Source organism: Microcaecilia unicolor, chromosome 3, assembly GCF_901765095.1.
Source record: "Microcaecilia unicolor chromosome 3, aMicUni1.1, whole genome shotgun sequence".
NCBI classification, from domain to species: Eukaryota; Metazoa; Chordata; class Amphibia; order Gymnophiona; family Siphonopidae; genus Microcaecilia; species Microcaecilia unicolor.
In genome coordinates this window covers 98,060,102-98,083,051 of record NC_044033.1, presented here as the reverse complement: position 1 = coordinate 98,083,051, position 22,950 = coordinate 98,060,102, and the positions used below count along the sequence as shown (strand labels likewise).

At 48.2% G+C, this 22,950-nt stretch overlaps 1 protein-coding gene across 3 annotated transcripts in view; it reads right to left on the bottom strand.

Moving 5' to 3' along the window:
* Positions 1 to 22,950, bottom strand: part of FANCL (FA complementation group L) — a 294,740-nt gene that overhangs the window by 72,240 nt on the left and 199,550 nt on the right. For all 3 annotated transcript variants that reach the window (XM_030196202.1, XM_030196203.1, XM_030196205.1), the window contains one exon: positions 14,757 to 14,907. In XM_030196202.1, the coding sequence (XP_030052062.1) occupies positions 14,757 to 14,907 (151 nt within the window). The remainder of the gene's footprint in view (positions 1 to 14,756; positions 14,908 to 22,950) is intronic.

Sequence of the window (22,950 nt, the reverse complement as noted above, 5' to 3'; positions counted from 1 at the left end):
CAGAGTGGAGGAGTGGCCTAGTGGTTAGTGCAGTGGACTTTGATCCTGGGAAACTGAGTTCAATTCCCACTGCAGCTCCTTATGACTCTGGGCAAGTCACTTAACCCTCCATTGCCCCTGGTACAAAATAAGTACCTGAATATATATAAACCGCTTTGAATGTAGTTGCAAAAACCTCAGAAAGGCGGTATATCAAGACCCATTTCCCTTTCCCCCTTTTGCAGATTTCTCAGCAACCACATTGAATTTCAATGAGGAATTTTACGTACTCTCCTGTTTACTAAGCTGTGCTAGCAGCTGCCATGGGCTAATACCGACAGAATATTCACTTTGAATGAGCTGTATTGGCATTGCCATGTGGCTTAGTAAATGGCGAAGGGGGGGGGGGGGGTTCAGTCATCATATTTACATATTATTATTCAACCAGATTAAGCTATGTTGATGCTACTGATATTTTAGTTTTACTACCTAGCAATTTTTTGGGGTCTTTTACAAAGGCGTGTTAGCTTTTTTACTGCATGCTAATGATTAGTGTGTGCTAAACACTAGAGATGCCCACAGAAATGTATGGGTGTCTCTGGTGTTTAGCACATGTGTTTATATGATTTTATGCATGTACCTTTGTAAGCTGCCTTGGATAAAGGCAGATTAAAAATAATAAATCCAAATCCAAAATTTTTAGCTTGCCTTTGTAAAAGGATCTCTTTGTGCATTAAAAACGTTTGTGCTAAAACACAGCAAAATGTCATTAAAAGAAAATGAAGATACATACCTGTAGCAGGTATTCTCCGAGGACAGCATGCTCAATATTCTAATGTGTGGGTCGTCATCCGCGACGGCCCAGGAGACGGAAGAAGAAAAAAACCTTCCCGAACATTCCGCTGTGCGGGCCGACCCACCAAGCATGCGTGGGCGGCTTCCCGCCCGCGACGCAAATGTGCAGTGATTAGTTTAATAAAAAGCAAAACAATATAAGTGAAACAACTCCAACGGGGAGGAGGGAGGGTTGTAAGAATATTGAGCCTGCTGTCCTCGGAGAATACCTGCTACAGGTATGTATCTTCATTTTCTCCGAGGACAAGCAGGCTCAATATTCTTACGTGTGGGGTATCCCTAGCCCCAGGGCTCACTCAAAACAAAGAACGTTGGTCAATTGGGCCTTGCAACGGCGAGGACGTAACAGAGATTGACCTGAAATAAAATTCAACTAGGTGAGAGTGCAGCCTGGAATAAAACAGAAATGGGCCTAGGAGGGTGGAGTTAGATTCTAAACCCCGAACAGATTCTGCAGCACCGACTGCCCAAACCAACTGTTGCATCGGGTATCCTGCTGAAGGCAGTAGTGAGATGTGAATGTGTGGATTGATGACCACGTTGCAGCCTTGCAAATCTCTTCAATAGAGGCTGATTTCAAGTGAGCCACTGACGCAGCCATAGCTCTGACATTATGAGCCGTGATATGGCCCTCTAAAGTCAGCCCAGCTTGGGCATAAGTGAAGGAAATGCAATCTGCTAGCCAATTAGAGACGGTGCATTTTCCGATGGCAACTCCCCTCCTGTTGGGATCAAAAGAAATAAACAACTGGGTGGACTGTCGATAGGGCTTAGTCCGCTCCATGTAAAAGTCCAAAGCTCTCTTACAGTCCAAGGTGTGCAACTTCTCCTCACCAGGGCAGGTATGTGGATGGGGAAAAAATGTTGGCAAGACAATTGACTGGTTGAAATGGAACTCTGACACCACCTTCGGCGAGAACTTAGGGTGAGTGCGGAGGACTACTCTCTTATGGTGAACTTTAATGTAAGGTGCATGGACTACCAAGGCTTGGAGCTCACTGACTCTACAAGCTGAAGTAACAGCCAAGAAAATGACCTTCCAGGTCAAGTACTTCAGATGGCAGAAATTCAGTGGCTCAAAAGGAGTTTTCATTAGCTGAGTGAGAACGACATTGAGATCCTATGACACTGGTGGAGGTTTGAAAGGCTTTGACAAAAGTAAACCTCTCATAAATGAACCACTAAAGGCTGTCCAGAGATAGGCTGACCTTCTACAAGTTGATGGTAAGCACTAATTGCACTAAGGTGAACTCTTATGGAGTTGGTCTTAAGACCAGACTCTGATAAGTGTAGAAGGTATTCAAGCAGGGTCCATGTAGGACAAGAAAAAGAACCTAGGTCCTTGCTGTCACACCAGACGGCAAACATGCTCCATTTAAAAGAACAACAATTTTTTTGTGGAATCTTTTCTGGAAGCAAGCAAGACTCAGGAGACACCCTCCGAAAGGCCTAAAGAGGCAACTTCTAGGTTCTCAACATCCAGGCTGTGAGAGCCAGAGACTGGAGGTTGGGATGTAGAAGCGACCCCTCGTTCTGAGTGATGAGGGTTGGAAAACATGCCAATCTCCACGGTTCTTCGGAGGACAATTCCAGAAGAAGAGGGAACCATATCTGACGGGGCCGAAAAGGTGCAATCAGAATCATGGTTCCGCGGTCTTGCCTGAATTTCAGCAAAGTCTTCCCTACTAGAGGTATGGGAGGATATGCACACAGGAGGCCTGTCCCCTAATGCAGGAGTAAAGCATCTCACGCTAGCCTGTCGTGGGCCTGAAGTCTGGAACAGAATTGAGGGACTTTGTGATTCGAGTGAGTGGCAAAAAGATCCACCGAGGGGGTGCCCCATGCTCGGAAGATCTTGCGGACAACGTCCATGTTGAGTGACCACTCGTGAGGTTGCATGATCCTGCTCAACCTGTCGGCAAAACTGTTGTTTACACCTGCCAGATATGTGGCCTAGAGAAACATACATTGATGGTGGGCCCTAAGCCACATCCTGACAGCTTCCTGACACAGAGGGCGCTTTCTGGTGCCCCCCTGCTTGTTGGTGTAATACATAACAACCTGTCTGAATTAGGATGATCTGGTTGGACAGCCGATCTCTGAAAGCCTTGAGACGTTCCAGATCGCTCACAATTCCAGGAGGATGATCTGAAGACCCTTTTCCTGAAAGGACCAAACCCCTTGAGTGTGAAGTCCATTTAAATGAGCTCCCCACCCCAGGAGGTATGCATCCGTTGTCAGCACTTTTTGTGGCTGAGGAATTTGGAATGGACGTCCCAAGGTCAGATTGGATCGAATGGTCTACCACTAAACGGATCTGAAAAAGTCAGTGGAGAGATAGATTACATCCTCTAGAATCCCTGTGGCCTGGCACCACTGGGAAGCTAGGGTCCATGGCACGCCTTAGGCGTACCATGGGAGTCACATGAACTGTGGAGGCCATGTGCCCTAAAGGTCTCAACGTCTGCCGAGCTGTGATCTGTTGAGACGTTGAACCAAGGACACTAGGGCCAGAAGATTGCCCTTGCTTGGGGAAGATAAGCTTGAGACGTCTGTGTATCCAACAGAGCTCCAACGAACTCCAATTTCTGCACTGGAACAAGATGGGACTTGGGATAATTTATTACAAACCCCAGTAGCTCCAGCAGTTGAATAGTCATCTGCATGGACCGTAGAGCCCCGGCCTCCGAAGTGTTCTTCACCAGCCAATCGTCGAGATAAGGGAACACATGCACTCCCAGTCTGCGTAGTGATGCTGCGACAACTGCCAAGCACTTTGTGAAGACCCTGGGCGCAGATGCTAGGCAAAAAGGGCAGTACACAGTACTGAAAGTGCTGAGTTCCCAGTCGAAATCGAAGGTACTTCCTGTGAGTTGGGAGCACCGAGATGTGAGTATAGGCATCCTTTAAGTCCAGAGAGCATAGCCAATCGTTTTCCTGAATAATGGGAAGAAGGGTGCCCAGGGAAACCATCCTGAACTTTTCTCGGACTAGGAATTTGTTCAGGGCCCTTAAGTCTAGGATGGGATGCATCCCCCCTGTTTTCTTTTGCACAAGGAAGTACCTGGAATAGAATCCCAGACCTTCTTCCCCTGGTGGAACGGGTTCGACCGCATTGGCCTTTAGAAGGGCGGAGAGTTCCTCTGCAAGTACCTGCTTGTGCTGGGAGCTGAAGGATTGAGCTCCCAGTGGGTAATTTGGAGGCTTGGATGCCAGATTGAATGTGTATCCTAACCGGACTATTTGAAGAACCCACTTGTCGGAGGTTATGAGACCACCTTTTGTTTAAAAAATATCAACCTCCCCCCGACAGGCAAGTCGCCCGGTATGGACACTTTTACTGCGGCTATGCTGCACTGGAGCCAGTCAAAAGCCCGTCCCTTGCTTTTGCTAGGGATCCCTAGAGGACTTAGGTGACCGGCGTTGACGAGAATGCACATGCTGGGACTGAGCCTGAACCAGTTGCCGAGAGGCAGGTGTGTACCTACGCCTATTGTAGGAATAGGGAGCACTCCTCCTCCTTTCAAAAAACCTCCTGGATGAGGAGGCAGTAACAGAAGACGTCCAGCGGGAGAGAGATGCCATGGCATCATGATGCTTTTTCATCTGATCAACCATATCCTCTACTTTTTCTCCAAAGAGATTATCCCCCCGGCAAGGAACATCCGCCATTCGCTGCTGGGTCTTCTGATCCAGGTCAGAGACACGCAGCCATGAGAGTCTGCGCATCACTATATCTTGAGCAGCTACTCGGGATGCCACATCAAAAGTGTCATAAGACCCCCTGGCCAGGAATTTGTGACACGCCTTCTGCTGCCTGACCACCTGGTGAAAAGGTTCAGCGAGCTCCAGAGGAAATGCTTCAATTAAACTGAACAGGTGCCTCACCGAGTTCCGTAAGTGGATGCTCGTGTAGAGTTGGGTATGTTTGGATCTTGGCGGCGAGCATTGCGGCCTGATACGCTCTCCTCCTAAAAGAATCCAAGGTCCTAGACTCTCTGACTGGGGACGCCAAGGCATAGTCTCTACTACTCTTGGCTCTTCTGAGAGCAGAGTCCACCACCATGGAATCGTGAGGAAGTTGGGCCTTCACCATTACAGGCTCTCCATGGACTCTGTACTGGGACTCGGACTTCTTGGGAACCACTGGATTAGAAAGAGGGCAAGACCAATTCCACATCAGCACTTCCCTGAGTGTATTGTGCAGGGGGGTCATTGCAACCTCTGCAGGTGGAGAAGGATAATCTAGGACCTCGAGCACCTCAGCCCTGGGCTCATCCACAACCTCCATAGGGAATGGAATGTCCTTAGACATTTCCCGTACGAAGGATGAGAAAGTAAGACTCTCAGGTGGAGACATCCTTACTTCAATCGGTGGAGTAGGATCAGAGGGAAGCCCACAGGACTCTTCCTTCAAAAAGTATCTGGGGTCTTCCTCTTCTCCCCATGAGCGCTCCTCTTCAGTATTGGACAGAAGCTCCCTAAGAGCAGCCCGAACCCAAGCCTGCCTCGACCTCAAAGATCGACGACCTCTCGGGGGATGTCGAGAAGTCGACCCCTGCCTGGACTCCGGTGAAGCTTCCTCCACCGACGTCGAGAGGGAGTCGACCCGGTTGGCAACTGGCTCCGAGGGCGGGGACCTCCTCACAGGTGATGCCCCAGATGCCGTCTCTGTAGTCGGTATGGGAGGCGCAAGCACCCCCGACACCGAGGCAGACTGACGAAGCAACCCATCTAGAAGCTCTGGAAGAAGGGCCCAGATGCGCTCGTCGAGAGCTGCCATCGGAAAAGGTTGTGGGGCCGGTGCAGGAGACGGTGCCAGAATCTGAGGGGGATTGAATGACGGTACCAGGCTGCCAGATGACCGACGCATCGGCACCTCCTGAATGGAGGGTGAGCGGTCTTCCCGGCGCCGATGCTTCTCGGGTGCCGACTCCCTCGGCTCCCCTGAGCTCTTGGTACTGTGCCTGGAAAGAGATCGATGACGATGCTTCTTCGCCTTTGCTTGACACCCGTCATCGAGACTCCTTGGTACCGATGAGGATGATGTGGAATCCACACGCCTCCTCGGGGCCAGGGCTGACAAAGGTCGGTCCCAGGGGGCCTGCATAGCAGGAGGCCTCGAGATGGGTGGACACCTACTCGATGCCTCACTGTTCCCAGCTCGATGCAGTCTCTCGGCAGCCATTACCTGCACTCTCGGTGTCACTGCTTCCCTCGACGTCGATGCCGACGTCGAAGGACCGTACCGTTCAGAAAAAAGTTTTTCAAGCCGAGCATCTCGAGCCACTTGGGTCTGCTTCTTCGACAATTTACACAGCTTACAGGCAGCTGGGAGATGGTCGGGCCCAAGACACTGAAGACACCACACGTGGGGGTCAGTGCTTGAGATGGTCCAGTTGCAGCGAGTACAATGCTTGAAGCCGCTGGGAGTCTTTGATGACAAGGGCGGGAAAATAGCAGCCGCGAAATTAAAAGGCTCGATGGTGCCAATACAAAAGGGCACAAAAAGAGGGAAAAAGACCCGGCCGAGCGGCCTAAATGCCGGCCGCAACGAAAAAGATAGGAAACTTTAAAGGATGAGAAAAACTAAGAAAAACATAAAAAAGAAGGAAAAACCAAAAAAGTTCTTTTTAAAAAACTAGAATCAACTATAAAAGAAAATAAGATGAAAGTTGGCAATAAACGCCCACAAAAACCATCTCCTGAGCTGAAACTGCACAGTGAGGAAGAAACCCAACCGTCCAGGATCGCGGGGAAAAAAAAAAAAAGAGACTAATCACTGCACGTTCGCGTCGCGGGAAGCCGCCCACGCATGCACGGTGGGTTGGACCGCGCGGTGGAACGTTCGGGAAGGTTCTTTAGCTTTTGAAGTTTTTTCTTCTACTGTCTCCTGGGCCATCGCAGACGACAACCCACACGTAAGAATATTGAGCCTGCTTGTCCTCTGAGAATACAATTAATAATGTGTCAGAATTTTGCAGTCACTGTGAATACTCAAAGTGTCCACCTCCAGCTTTAATACAGACCTTCAATTATTTTTTACTCCAGTTACCAACCTGTAGTATCTCACTAATGCAGGCTGCCAACTCCCGTGGCAAACACTGCTTGTGACCCACCAGGGAGAATCAAGTCACCAAGCCAAAGGAATCTCTATCCTTTGGTCAAAGTAAGTGGGCAGAATAAAAGCCCATCTTGGCCCCTCCATAGTGCCAACCCAATCACATACCTCGCCAACCTGAAGGGACCCCGGGGACCCCCCCCCCCCCGGACACACACACACACGGCTTTTTCCTCCCCCAAGGCAGGACCTCTCTCCCCCCAAGCCTACCTTACTTGAAAATCTCTGGAATCCAGTGGTCTGAGCAGGAGCAGTCCCAAATTTATTTGGCCCTGCTGGTGCCATCACCTATTCATCCCATGGATTTCAAATAAGGTAGTCCCTGAAAAGGGGGGAGGGGGAGAAATCATGAGGTGAAGGGTTTGGAGGAAAGGAAAATTCCGAGTGTTGGGGGTGGTGTGGTGGGGGGAACCATTAATGGTAGCCTTCAACTTGAAGAGGATATGGTTGGGCCAGCAATATGGGAAGGGGGCTTAACTGGGGTGGCCCCAAGAGGGACTTTCACTTGCAGGGGAGGGGGAGACTCTACCCAGTATTTTGACTAAAGGATACAAGGCTCTTTAAAATGTGGCCCAGGAGAATTGAGCTGCAGCTTGGTGACCCAATGCACTTGGATGGTAAATGTTGGGGTTATTTTACAGGCTATATTGCAGCTTGCAGTGTGCACCAAGGAAGATGGATGAAAACAAGAGACTGGGTAAGTCTATCTTCTCCATGATATGGGATGAAGCCAGTTGGGGGAGCTTGCAAGACTACATTGAATTGGAATTTCTCATGGACATGAAGGCGGCCAGCTGCACAGTTGGAAAAGGCAATCAGCTTGCAGAGTTACAAAAAAGTAGCTGTATGTTACAGAAGCACTGTCCCAAGCAGAGTATACCAAAGTTTCTTTAGCTGAACCTTACTAGTGAATCAAGAAGGAACTTAAGCAAATCTAAAAGATTGAAAACGAGCAGTGTAAGGGTGTAGGATGAGCTTAACAACGGATAATGGAACTGAGCCTGCAAGACAAGATGACTTAGCAGTGAGGCAATAGAGAACGAGTGTACAAGGCGAAGTGCACCCAGATGCAAGATGCTAGACTTGGCTGCAGCTACAATGGGGCGGTTAACCATGCTGAAGCTGTGTCAACGAGCCATGGCATATGTGAAAATCATGGCAGCGAACTGCGCCAGAACCACAGAGCCAAAGTACATTAAAGCCATGGCAACAAGCTATGTCATAGACACAGTAGAAAGGTAGGCCGAAGCAAAGGTGACAAGCTATGAACAAAAGAAGTTTGAAGCCAGAGAGACAGGCTGGGCCGCGAAGACAACAGCAAGCTAAGCTGAAACCACAGAGACAATGGCCAGCTAAGCTGAAGCAACAGAGACAAGCTGGACAACAGATATGATGGCAAGTTGTGCTAAAGCCACAACAACAAGCCATGTTGCAGCAACGGTGGCAACAGCTGAAGCCACATAGGAAATATGTACTGAAGCCTAGATGTTAATCTAGGTAAGAGCACAATGGCAAGCTGAGTAAAATCTAAGATAAGGAGTTGGAATCCGAAAGGTGGGGTAAATCAAATATGTTAAGCTGACTGAAAAACAGCTATGCTCTGCTGAATTCTAGGAAGTTTAGCATAACTTGAATCAAACTATGGTGCCGAGCTGAGCAATATATGCTACCAAGCTCAGCTAAATCTCTGCTGAAATTTTGAACAATTCAAGCTGTCAAGCTTCGACACAATCATGCTGTCAAGGCAAGTGAATTCCAAGCTGATGAACCTAGCCAAGTCAATGCAACAGTCTATGCAAACTAATTCCCCATGGACTCAGTCAGACAACTATGCTGAAATGTTGGGAACTATAAAATGTCTAGGACCGCAAAGCTGAGCTGACAATTTCAACAAAAACCATGGGGGCAAGTTAAAATAAAGTCATACAGACATAGACAGCATAAACATGTGCAGAGTGCCTTCCCGTCCGTCGCATGGCCTAATCCAAAAACATAAATAAAAGAAAAGAAACAACCCCAAGGGGAGGTGGGCGGAATTCTGAGAATGATCAGCCTGCTGTCCTAGGAGAATACCTGTTACAGGTAAGTATCTTTGCTTTCTCCGAGGACAAGCACGCTGTATCCTTCTCACAAGTGGGGTATCCCAAGCATCCAGGTGCACCCAAAACAAACTGGTCAACTGGGCCTTGCAACGACGAGGACGTAATGCAGATTAACCTGAAACTATATAAAAACTAGAAGAGTGCAGTTTGGAACAGAACAAAACAGGCCTAGGAGGGTGGAGTTGGATTCTAAACCTCAAACAGATTCTGCAACACTGCCCAAAACGACTGTTGCGTCAGGTATCCTGCTCAAGGCAGTAATGAAATGTGAACAAATGGACTGAATACCACGTCGCAGCTTTGCAATCTCATCAATTCAGGCTGACTTCAAGTGGGCTACCGACACAGCCATGGCTCTAACATTCTGAGCCGTGACATGGCCCTCTAGAGTCAACCCAGCTTGGGCATAAGTGAAGGATATGCAATCTGCTAGCAAATTGGAAATGGTGCGTTTACCGATGGCGACTCCCCTCCTGTTGGATCAGAAGAGACAAACAACTGGGTGGACGGTCTGAAGGGTTTCATCCACTCCATGTAAAAGGCAAACGCTCTCTTGCAGTCCAAGGTGTGCAAGCTGCTTTCGCCAGGATGGGCATGAAGGCGGGAAAAAATTGTAGGCAAGACAATTGACTAGTTCAGATGGAACTCCACCACCACTTTCAGCAGGAAGTTAGGGTGCGTGCGGAGGACTACTCTGTTGTGATGAAACTTAGTATAAGGTGCATCCACTACTACTACTACTACTACTACTATTTAACATTTCTAAAGCACTACTAGGGTTACGCAGCGCTGTACAATTTAACATAAAGGACAGTCCCTGCTCAAAGAGCTTACAATCTAAGGCCTGAAGCTCACTGACCCTAGAGCTGAAGTAACCGCCACCAAGAAAACGACCTTCCAGGTCAAGTACTTCAGTTGGCAGGAATTCAGTGGCTCAAAAGGAGCTTTCATCAGCTGGGTGAGAATGACGTTGAGATCCTATGACACTGGTGGAGGTCTGACAGGGGGCTTTGACAAAAGCAAACCTCTCTTGAAGCGAACAACTAAAGTCTGTCAAGAGATAGGCTTACCTTCTCTATGCTGATGATACGAACTAAGGGCTGTAAGTGAACCCTTAAGGGGTTGGCCTTGAGACCAGACTCTGATAAGTGTAGAATGTATTCAAGCAGGGTCTGTGTAGCACAAGAAAGGGGATCTACGTCTTGCTGTCACACCAGACGGCAAACCTCCTCCATGTAAAAGAGTAACAGCTCTTAGTGGAATCTTTCCTGGAAGCCAGCAAGACCTGGGAGACACTTCGAAAGACCGAAGCAAGCAAATTCTAGGCTCTCAACATCCAGGCTGTGAGAGCCAGAGACTGGAGGCTGGGATGTAGAAGTGACCCCTCGTTCTGAGTGATGAGGGTCGGGAAACACTCCAATTTCCATGGTTCTTCGGAGGACAATTCCAGATGAAGAGGGAACCAAATCTGACGCGGCCAGTAGGGCGCAATCAGAATTATGGTTCCACGGTCTTGCTTGAGTTTCAACAAAGTCTTCCCCACTAGAGGTATGGGAGGATACGCATACAGAAGGCCTGTTCCCCAATGTAGGAGAAAAGCATCTGACGCTAGTCTGTCGTGGGCCTGAAGTCTGGAACAGAACTGAGGGACCTTGTGATTGATTTGAGTGGGAAAAAGATCCACCGAGGGGGTCCCCCACGCTCGGAATATCTTGCGGGGTACGCCCATATTCAGGGACCAATCGTGAGGTTGCATTATCCTGCTCAGTCTGTCGGCCAGACTGTTGTTTACGCTTGACAGATAAGTGGCTTGTAAAACCATGCCGTGACGGCGTGCCCAGAGCCACATCGGGACGGCTTCCTGACACTGAAGGCGAGATCCGGTGCTCCTCCTGCTTGTTTGTGTAATATATCACAACCTGATTGTCTGTTTAAATTAAGATAATTTGGCTGGACAGCCGATCTCTGAAAGCATTTAGAGCATTCATCGCTTGGAGCTCCAGGAGGTTGATCTGAAGACCTGTTTCCTGGGTGTGAAGAACATCTACATGATCCCCCCCACCCCAGGAGAGATGCATCTGCCGTCAGCACTTTTTGTGGCTGAGGAATTTGAAATGGAAGTCCCAAAGTTAAGTTTGGATCAAATTGTCCACCACTGAATATCAGCTCTGAAGACACTTGGATGACATCATCTAGGCTCCCCGTGGCTTGATACCACTGAGAAGCCAGGGTCCATTCAGCCGATCTCATGTAAAGGCGTGCATGGCTGTAACATACACTGTGGAAGCCATGTGGCCCAATAACCTTAATATCTGCCAAGCTGTGACTTGCTGCAATGTCCGAATCTTGGATGCGAGGGACAGAAGGTTGTTCGCATGCGTCTCCGGGAGATAGGCTCGAACAGCCCGAGTATTGAGCAGGGCTCCTATGAATTCCAATTGTTGGACAGGGAAGAGATGGGACTTGGGGTAGTTTATTTTGAACTCTAGTAGCTTGAGCACCTGAATAGTCTTCCACATGGACTCCTGAACACTGTTCTCTGAGATGCTCCTCACCAGCCAATCATCGAGATAAGGGTACACATGCACTCCCAGTCTGTGTAGCGACGCTGCAACTACCACTAGACATTTGATAAATACCCTGGGAGCTGATGCGAGGCCAAAGGCAACATATGGTACTTAAAGTGATGTGTTCCCAGCCAAAACCAAAGATACTTCCTGTGAGCTGGAAGTATCGGGATATGTGTATATGCATCCTTCAAGTCCAGAGAGCATAGCCAATTGTTTTTCTGAATCATGGGAAGAAAGGTGCCCAGGGAAACCATCCTGAACATTTCTCGGACTAGGAATTTGTTCAGGGCTCTCAGGTTTAGGCTGGGACGCATCCTCCCTGTCTTTTTCTGCACAAGGAAGTACCTGGTATAGAATCCCAGCCCCTCTTCCCCTGCTGGAACGGGTTCAACCACATGGGCCATTAGAATGGCGGAGAGTTCCTCTGCAAGTACCTGCTTCTGTTGAGAGCTGAACGAATGAGCCCTCAGTGGACAATTTGGAGGTTTGGATACCAGATTGAGGGTGTATCCTAACCAGACTATTTGAAGAACCCACCGGTCGGAGGTTATGAGAGGCCAACTTTGGTGAAAACATTTTAACCTCCCCCAAACCAGTAAGTCGTCCGGCACAGACATTTTTATGGCGGCTATGCTCTGCTAGAACCAGTCAAAAGCTCGTCCCTTGCTTTTGCTGGAGAGCATCAGGGGACTTAGGGCACACGCTGTTGACAAGAACGAGCGCGCTGGGGTGTAGCCTGACTAGGCTGGCGAACCGCTGAAGCATACCTATGCCTAGATGAGGCAAGGAGTCTTATTAGTATATTGTGGTTTACCATGTCGAATGCGCTCGACATGTCAAATTGGAGGAGAAGTATGCTTTTACCTGTAGCTATTTTCTGCTTGAATTTGGCCAGAAGAGTGACTAGGACAGTTTCAGTACTATGGTGGAAACGGAATCCTGATTGTGAGTCGTGTAGTATTGAGAATTTGTCCATGTAATCGCTAAGCTGTTTGGTCACCAAGCTCTCCATCAATTTGACTACTAGTGGGATGGATGCAACTGGGAGGTAGTTGGTGAGATCATTTGTGTTTTTCTTGGTGTCCTTTGGTAATGGGGTGAGAAGGATGTTATCATATTCCTCGGGGAAGTGACCTTGTTGTAGCATGAAGTTTAGGTGGGATGTGAGGTCTGCTATGAAGCGGTCAGGGGCGGATTTAAGTAGATAACTGGGGCAGGTATCCAGTTTACAGTGGGTGTTGGCAAACCTAAGAATTGCTTGTGTAACTGATTTAATGGTGAGGGGAGTAAATGTTGTTCAGGTACGGTCAGCTGGGCATCCATCAGGAGTTAGGTCCAGGCCATGAATGAAGTTTTCAATGTCGGTGTTGTGCTAAGTATACTGCGTAATTTTGTTATTTTTTTCATTAAAGTAATTAGCAAGTTTGTCTGCGGGTGGGATGTCTGTTTTGGTTGTGGTGATTGGAGTGGTGTCTAATAGCTAATTTACGAGTTGAAACAGTTTCTTCATGTCTTTATAATCCGGTCCTATTTTGGTTTTGCAGTAGTACCTTTTGGCCTCTCTTATTGCATATTTGTATTTTCTGTGTATTTGTTTCCATGCGTTGAGTGTATGTTCATCTTTCCTTTTTTATAACAAAAGAGAGGGAACAAAGTACAAACTAAAGTCCAAACAAAAAAAACAGCACCACGGGCCTTTAAAAATGGAACACAGTTCTTTAATGAATGAGCCTTGACAAAAAGACCCGACACGGGCCGTGTTTCGGTGACTAGCACCTGCGTCAGGGGTCACAGTGATGACGTGGAAAACTTGGGGAATAACTCGAATATATTCCTCTACAATATATTATTCCTTACCCCACGTCTCATGTAGTAAAAGCTACAAAGCACCAAGGCACTTTCACTTTCTGTATCAAAATCCATTTTGATACAGAAAGTGAAAGTACCTTGGTGCTTTGTAGCTTTTACTACATGAGACGTGGGGTAAGGAATAATATATTGTAGAGGAATATATTCGAGTTATTCCCCAAGTTTTCCACGTCATCACTGTGACCCCTGACGCAGGTGCTAGTCACCGAAACACGGCCCATGTCGGGTCTTTTTGTCAAGGCTCATTCATTAAAGAACTGTGTTCCATTTTTAAAGGCCCGTGGTGCTGTTTTTTTTTTTGTTTTGTTTCATCTTTCCTTTTTTTCCATGTTTGTTCAAGTTTCCTGGATTGTGTTTTGAGTTTTTTTAAGTCGTAGTTATCTATCCCCCCCCACCCCCTTTGTACGAGGTTCACTTTGCAGAGACTAGTCTGTGCCGCTTCTCTTTTTCAAGGTCAGATATATGGAATAATCGTCCAATAGTGTTGCGATCCTTAGCAGATACACCAATGTTTAGAACGCAGCTGAAGGCAATTTAATTACACAAGCATATGATTAGACAGTACTGTGAGCAGGTTTTGTTCCAGTTTTTTCTCTTTTTTTGTCTTTAGTCTAGTGTTGTCCTATGTCTGTTTTTGTGTGTCTGGTGTTTTATTGTGCTTGATTAGGATCCGCATAGTAATATGCAGAATATAATGACTATAAATAATCGACATAATTGACCTATTTTTTTCGATTGTAATATATCTGATGCTGCCTTAATAAAAGAGAAGTCTCGCATGATTATCAATAAGATATGCATTTCAAAGTGTATAAACAAAACAAGAGACTTCTATTCCCACAGGCAGTTCATTTTTAGAGTCCACTAGAAAAGTGGCACTGGCAACAAAACTGGCACCCTAGAATTTTGGCAGATTTTCCCAAAAGAAATTCCATTAGAATTAGCTCTGTCATGGATTGTGAACCGATCTGTTTTTCCTCCTTCATCTAATTTGTAAATTATCTGCTCGCAGAAAGAACCACGGTGAATGTAAAAATGTTTTAAAACTTTTTTAATGCTTCATTCTGTGTATCACTAGTGTCTCACTTTGAAATTTAAACTTGGCAGGATGGAGGAAATAGGTATAGAATGTTGTAAACAGAAATGTCAACTTAAAAAATAAATGCATTTTTTTTGAATTGCAATAGAAATTAAATTTTAATTTCTAACTTGTCACTTTAAAACATTATCAGAGAAAATTTACATTAAAAGTTTTGATACCTATTGCAATTCTTCTTGTTGTGGCATTCCGTGTGGGGTTTTCTGGCTCAAGTACCCAAGTCTCCTTATCAATTTCATCCATAACATCCCAAAATTCCTTCATGGAATCTAATGCTGCCATAAACTGCTTCTGAATATTTATTAAAGAGCTCTATAAAAGAATATAACAAGTTATATGGCAATGAATGACTACTACTTTTAAAAGAACATCAGTTAAGTTTTAAATCTAATTCATAATCAACTGTAAGGTGCATCATGTAGAGCTAAATCTCTTTCCTTAGCAAACATCAAAACACCTTGTTTAATTTCTTAGTATGGAACAGGAAGAGAAGGGAATGGGATTTGATATACTGTCTTTCTGTAGTTACAATCAAAGTGGTTACATATTATATACAGGTATGTTATATTGTACCTCGGGCAATGGAGAATTAAGTGACTTGCCCAGAATCACAAAGAGTTGCAGTGGGAATCAAACCCGGTTCCACAGGTTCTCCGGCTGCTGCACTAACCATTAAGCTACTCCTCCTCTCCAGACCACACAAATATGAATTACAAAGATGCAGTTGGTTCAGTGTCACATTTTTTATAGTGTGTGCTAATGTCAAATAACTTTAACAGTTTTATTTTGACAAAAACATTCAATTTCAGAATGTTTATTCTATACTAATTCCAAAATACAAGTCTAACACAACTTACCATTTTTGATGTAGTCATTGCTTTTTTTTGTGCCGGTACGCACCGGTACAGCGTACTGGCAGTTCCCCCCCCCCCCCCCCCCCCAGTGAGTCCTCACCCTTCCTCTCACTCCCCTACTTACTACTACGTCAGACTCAGAAGCGCGAATGGTGCAGACAGTGATTGACAGAGGCTGGCAGCGTCGGAGCTTCCCTCTGCGAGCGCCCGCCTACGTTGTTTCAACTTCCTGTTTCTGCATAGGCGGGACTCGCAGAGGGAAGCTCCAACACTGCCAGCCTCTCTCAATCGCTGAACCGTTCACACTTGCAGCCTTTCTATCGCTTCGCTGGCAGGCAGTGGAGGAGGAGGACAGGCTGGGGGAAGAAGAATCGCTGGACATGGATGGGAGGGGAGAGAGGAGAATCACCAGATATGGAGGGGAGGGCAGGGGAGAGAGGAGAATCGCTGGACATGGAAGGGAGGACAGGGGGCAGAGAAGAATCGCTGGACACGGATGGGAGGGGAGGACAGGGGGCAGAGAAGAATCGCTGGACAGGGATGGAAGAGGAGGGCAGGGGAAGGAGGAGACATACTGGACATGGATGGGAGGGGAGGGCAGGGAAGAGAGATTCGCTGGACATGGATGGAAGGGGAGGGCAGGGGAGAGAGTAGAATCGCTGGACATGGATGAGAGGGGAGGGAAGGGGAGAGAGGAGAATCGCTGTACATGGATGAGGGGGAGGGAAGGGGAGAGAGGAGAATCGCTGGACATGGATGGCAGGGGAGGATAGGGGACAGAGGAGTCATGCTGGACATGGATGGAGGGCAGGGAAGAGAAGAGACATGCTGGACATGGATGGAGGGGGAGGGGAGGGAAGAGAGGAAGGAGATGCACGTGGATGGGAGGGCAGGGAAGAGAAGAAATGCTGGAAATGGATGGAGAGGAGAGCAGGAGATAGAGGAGAATTGCTGGACACGGATGGATGGAGGGATTAGCGGGGAGAGAGGAGAAATGCTGGACTTGGATGGAGGGGAGGAGAGAGGAGAAAGAGGAAGGAGATGCACATGGATGGGAGGGAAGGGAAGAGAAGAAATGCTGGAAATGGATGGAGAAGAGAGCAGGAGATAGAGGAGAATTGCTGGACACAGATGGATGGAGGGGTTGGCAGGGAGAGAGGAGAAATGCTGGACTTGGATGGAGGAGAGGGAAGAGAGGAGAAATGCTGGACATGGATGGAGGGCAGGAGAGAGGAGAAATGCTGGACATGGATGGAGGGCAGGAGAGAGGAGAAATGCTGGACATGGATGGAGGGAAGGAGAGAGAAGTGCTGGACATGGATGGAGGGCAGGGGAGAGGAGGAATGCTGAACATGGATGGAGGGGAGGAGAGAGGAGAAGTGCTGGGCATGGATGGAGGGGAGGAAAGAAAAAAAAAGAAGATGCACATGGATGGAGATGAGGGAAAGGGAAGAGGAGAAAAACTGCACATGGATGGAGAAAATAGGCCAAAGCTGGATCCACGTTATACTTCCTCCAGTTAATTCCATGGTGGAGGACCCAGCTTTTACTTATGGATGTACTAGTAAAAAAGGCCCGTTTCTGTTAGAAATGAAACGGGCGCTAGCAAGGTTTTCCTTGGAGTGTATGTTTCAGAAAGAGCGTGTGTGAGAGATGGAGCGTGTGTGTCAGAGAGAGAATGTGAGAGAGAAAGAGACAGAGTGTATGTGTTTGTGCGAGAGAGACAGTGTTTGTGTTTCTGTGTGACACTGTGTGAGAGAGGGACAAAGACAGTGAGTGTGTGAGTGAGAGTGTATGTGCCAGACAGAGAATGAGTGACTGCGTGTGTGGTGTGAGGAAACCCCTCACCCCCTCCCTCTCCCCTGCCCCCTTGCAGCAAGGCATGTGCAGCGACCCTCCTCTCCCCGTATTCCCCCTGCAGCCACCCATGTCCAGCATCCCCCTGCAGCCACCCATGCCCATCAACTCTCCTCTCCCCCTGCTGCGTCCTTCCTGTCTCCCCTGCTCCCCCTGCAGCCACCCATGTGGTCTCAGGCCCCCTCCTTCAGCATCCCTCCTGTCCCCCTGCAGGCACGCATGTGCAGCGTCCCTCCTCTCCCCCCTGTCCCCCCTGCAGCCAGCCATGTCCAGCGACCCTTCTGTCCCCCTGACCCCCCTTGCAGCTACCCATGTCCAGCGACCCTCCTCTCCTGTGCAGCCACCCATGTCTGAGGACACTCCTCTCCTTTTTCCCTGTTCCTACCCTGTGGCCAGCCATGTCCATCGACCACCTGTCCCCCCTGATGACCACCAACCCTTCTGCCCCCCTGCCCGCCCTGCAGTGTCCGTCCTGTGTCCCCTGTCCCCCTTGCAGGCACCCATGTGGTGTGTGGAGCCCCATCCCTATCTCCCTGTTCCATGCCCCCCCTGCAGCCACCCATGTGCAGCGACCCTCCCCTCCCCTCCTTCCAGCCACCCATGTCCAGCGAGAACCCCCCTTCCCCCCCCAGCCGTCGTAGCATCCAAAGAAAGCCCCTTGTCCCCCCCTTTGCGCATCACCCGACCCCCCCACCGTGGCACATCACCAAGCCCCTCCCCCCCTCATCAACCCCCTCACCACCCACAACCGCTAATACAAACTGTGTCCGGCGGCTGCTGCTTCTGCTATTCAGCAGCAGCAGCCCGTACATAAAGAAAACAAAAAAAAAAAATCCTCCTAAAATGCACCTCCGTTGAGAAGCATCTCACATTGGCTGAAGTCTCAGCATGCGCTCCTCCTCTCCCCTCTGACGTCTTGGCGTTTCTCTGGGGTCTTCCGGCAGGGGCACTGACGTTGAGGGGAGAGGAGGAACGGCTGCAGAGACGGCAGCCAATGTGAGATGGTTCTCCACGGAGGTGCGTTTTAGGAAGTTGTTTTTTTGTTTGTTTGTTTTCTTTATGTACGGGCTGCTGCTGCTGAATAGAAGCAGCAGCAGCCGCTGGCGGACAGGGTTTGTATTAGCGGTCGCGGGTGGCGAGGCAGTCGATGTGGGGGGGAGGGGCTTGGTGAAGCGGCGGGGGAGGGGTTGGGTGATGCGGCGAGGAGGGAAGGGGGGTAGGGGCTTTCTGATGCCCCGTTGCACGGGTTGTTGTGGCGATGTGGCAGGGGGGCACTTAGAGGTGCACCATCGAGGCTGTTTGTGTGTTTGTGTGTGTTTGTTTGTGTGTGTTTGTGCGTTTGTGTGTGCATTTGTGTGTGTGTTTATGTGTGTGTGTGTTTATGTGTGCATTTGTGTGTGTGTGTTTGTGTGTGTGTTTATGTGTGTGTGTGTTTGCATGTGTGTGTGTGTGTGTGTTTGTGTGTGTTTGTGTGTGTTTGCATGTGTGTGTGTGTTTGCATGTGTGTGTTTGTGTGTGTTTGCATGTGTGTGTGTTTGTGTGTGTGTGTGTGTTTGTGAGTGTGTGTGTTTGTGTGTGTGTTTACGTGTGTTTATGTGTGTGTGTGTTTGCATGTGTGTGTGTTTGTGTTTATATGTGTGTGTGTGTCTTTGCGTGTGTGTTTATGTGTGTGTGTGTGTCTTTGCGTGTGTGTTTATGTGTGTGTGTGTGTGTGTGTTTGCGTTTGTGTGTGTGTGTGTTTGTGTGTGTGTGTATGTGTTTGTTTGTGTGTGTGTGGGGGGGGGGTTGCGGGTGGCTTTTGTGATCGTGTGGTTGGGGAGTTTGCCAGCAGTCTGTAGCGATTCCTAGGCAGGGGGAGGAGTACGGAAACACTCCCCCTGCCTGGGTCGTTGTTTGTTGGAGGGGGTTGCCAGTTGGTAGGGGTGCCTTTATGGATCCCTTTACTCTCTGTGTTCCGCCCTCGAGGGTGGGGCAGAGAGACATGGTGAGTTGCATGGCTTCACCACCATGAACTTACGAACTGTTTAGGGATTTTGCAGATGGCTTCAGCAGGTTGTCTTCAGAATGTTGAGGTAGCGTTTTATGTACAGATGGGGCGTGGCTGAGGGCGGGTCTATGAGTGAGGGTGACTGGTCCTAGCCTATGAAGACTACAGGATTTTTGTGCTTCTCTGCCTTGGAGTAAGCTTCAGAACGTTCAAGGTGGGATTTATTAATATAGATGGTAAGAAATGAAGAAGAACGGAGAAAAGTAAAGAAATAAATTGAAAGGAAGCCCTGGAAACGGAGTTAAAGAAACAGATACAGAGCAGCAGAATCAGAGATTGGGACCAATATGGATAGAAAAACAAAAGTCACCAGAAATTAGAGGTAGAAAAAAATCATTTTTTTCATTTTAGTGTTTGAAATATGTCCAATTTGAGAATTTACATCTGCTGTCTTATTTTGCACTGGGTATACTGGAGCTGTAACAGCTTACAGAAATTATTTATAATGAAAAAAATCAAGTTATTATGTTCTCCTATACTAGTATAATATTTTCAATGATGTCTGTTTATATGCGCCATGGCTGGTATAAGGGGTGTGGCTATCATAGGGGTGGAGCCATATGTGGTGACCCTGCCCATAATGAGTACCAGCACTTTTTTTTCTACAAAAAAAGCACTAGATGTAGTGCAATAATAATGCCTGGCAATTATTGACTCTGCTAATACCAGTTAACAACCAAGATGCAATGGACTTACTGATTGATATTTGCTATCAGGTTTCAAATTCAAAGAAAGCAAATACGCTTCACTGTAACTGGTGTTCACTCAAGACAGCAGGATATAGCGACCTGTCTGTCAGGTTCTCAGGTTCAGAGCCCGCGGGGCTGGGCTCTGGAGCAAACGTGAGCCCTTGGGCTGCGGACGAGGAGCGCCAGCAGCAGGCAAAACCCACCAACCAACGCTGGGCAAGCACACCGACACCGGCAGGGACTGCAGGCACCGCCCAGCGAGCCGGAACACATGGACTGGAACACTGGACTGGAATTCCCCGGACTGGAGGACACAGGACTGGAACCCCAGACCGGAACACTGGACGGGAATCCCCCGGACTGGAATACTGGGCTGGAATCCCCCGGACTGGAAGACACAGGACTGGAACACTGGACTGGAGCACACCGGACTGGTCCACACAGCTTCACCTGCACTTAGCTACTAAGCCCCCCAGGAGTTGAGCTCCTGGGTTCGAGTAGCCGGCAGGACTTACTGGACGACACAGGGACCAGGACTAGAACAAGCTGTAACTGAAGTGCACCTAACTCCTAAAGTGACCAAAAGTGTTCCTAAGCCCAGCACCAACAGAAAAGCTCCTAAGCCCTCCACTAACAGCAGTGCTCCTAACAGAAACTAACAGGGGTGCCCCTACGCCCTACACTAACAGAAGTGCAGGGAAGCCAGAAGGGAAAAGGAAGGGAAGACAAATGCCAGACCTAACACTGGTGCTTCCTAAGCACCAAGCTGCAGCAGCTAAACACAGGTTCTCACCCCGGTGCTTCCTAAGCACCAAGCTACAGCAGCTAAACACAGGTCACGAGGAAAAGCGGGGAAAGCACAAGGAAACGAGCAGGAAAGCCAAATACCCAAACAACAAAAGGTGCTTCCTAAACACTTACTAACAAGGGTGCTCCCCGCACCAAACTCCAGCACTGCACTAACAGCAGTGCTACACACCATAGCAAAAGGGAAAGCAGAGGAGCCAAAGGGAAAAACAGGGAAGTCAAACACACAAGACACAAGTGCACACTGACTACACTAAACTAACCTGGACCTAAAGCAAGTAGCCAGAAGCAAACGTTGCGAAGGCCCTGAAGGAAAGAACCCACTTCCCTATCAAGGCCCTCCCAGATGATGTCACTCTCCCTAGAGCCAGGCAGAACACATTCAAACCCCGAGAGGCCCAACCCACATAGGGTTGCGGTTAAGCCGCAGAATTGGGCGGCTTTTCGGGAACGGCTGCGGGAATTTTCGAATCGCGTGGGTTGCGGGGATTTGGGCGGGTTTTCGAGCGGCCACGGTGCGGGATTGGGTGGGTTTTTGCGGCCGCCGATTGGCCGGTTTTCCCGCTGCCGGGGCTTCTATTGGTCCAATTTGGTCCAATAGAAGCTTTTCTGGGGCTTCTATTGGTCCAATAGAAGCCTTTCAGGGGCGGGGGTGACGTCAGGGGTGACGTCGGGGGTGGGGCTAGTGACGCGGGAGGCGGGATTAGTGATGCGGGAGGCTGGGTTAGTGACGCGGGAGGCGGGGTTAGTGACGCAGGGGCGGGGTTCAGTGACGCGGGGGGGGCGGGGGTTGGCTGCGGGCGGTTTTGGGGCGGGTTTACGGCTGGTTTTGGGCTGGGAAAATTTTTCCCAGCTGGCAACCCTGACCCACATCAATGCAGCACCGAAAAGCTCTTGAAGCCAGTACACCCAGGGAGAGGTAGAGCAACTCAGACCACACCCACAGCTGCAGTGAAGTGAGACAATTAACCCCATGCTGCTGGAAGCTACCAGCACAGAGAGACAGAGCCAGCTCAGAAAGGACAGAGAAAAAAAACAGAAGCCAGCTAAGAAGCTGACCCCCAGGAAAGAGGTAAGTTTGAGAGGGGTTCTGACCCCAATCATAACACTGTCACTAATGGTGCTAGTATTTTAGAACAGGATCTGCCAAAAACACAGCCTATTCCAAAACACATGAGAAATGGATGCCCATGTGGCTGGCTATTATCCAGCATGAACATTCATTTTACAAACTGAAACGTGCACAGAAGGTGCTGCGAGAGGACTTACAGAGAGAAAGAGAACTTGACTCGTGGGTATTTTACCTGCTGGGATATTGCTATTAAAATGAGAAAGGGTAGACTGAGTTAAATAAGTAATCTCAAGTGTCTTTATATTATGCTACTCTGCTTATCTAGCAAAAGGCATTTAGGAAATAGCTTAGCATTTAAAGTCTCTGCTACGTTTCATAGACTAGCATTTAAAGGTACTGTTTTAAGAATTTACCATAGCATCAGTGTAGAGCAGAGCTAAGGTCAAAGACAACACCTGTTTAGAGTTTAATTCTTTCCCATCCAACCCTGGTCTGATCTCTGATTTATAGGCCTTTGAACCATTTAGGAGGGTAGAAGGTTTAATTAGGGCATCCTTATCAGCCAGTAATTAGAAATAGTCTACTTAGGTTTAAGGAGATGAACTTACAAATAAAGTAAAAAAAATAAAAATATATAAATCTATAAATACCAGCATAGCCTAGCACATAACTTACAATCTTAGGGAACTTCGGTTTACATACTCCTATTCCATTAGCAACTTAATTAACAATGAATAATAAAATACAGGTAGTAGTTCAGCAACAAGACAGGGTCTATCCAGTCTATTGCAATGAGAGCTGCATGTTTGATTATCTCTCACAGTAGGTGAGAGGTCATATGTGTGTACTTTGTGCAAAGAGATCCTAGTACTCAGGGAACGGGTCTGATCCCTGAGGCTCAAGTAGCAAGACTTGAAGAAGCTGTGGAAGATAGTGAGTATAAAGAGGCGGCCTACAGGGACTAGAGAAGTACCACTTTCAGTATGGCAATCCCTGTGCTTCCATGGGGGAGGAGAAAGGTCACCTCTA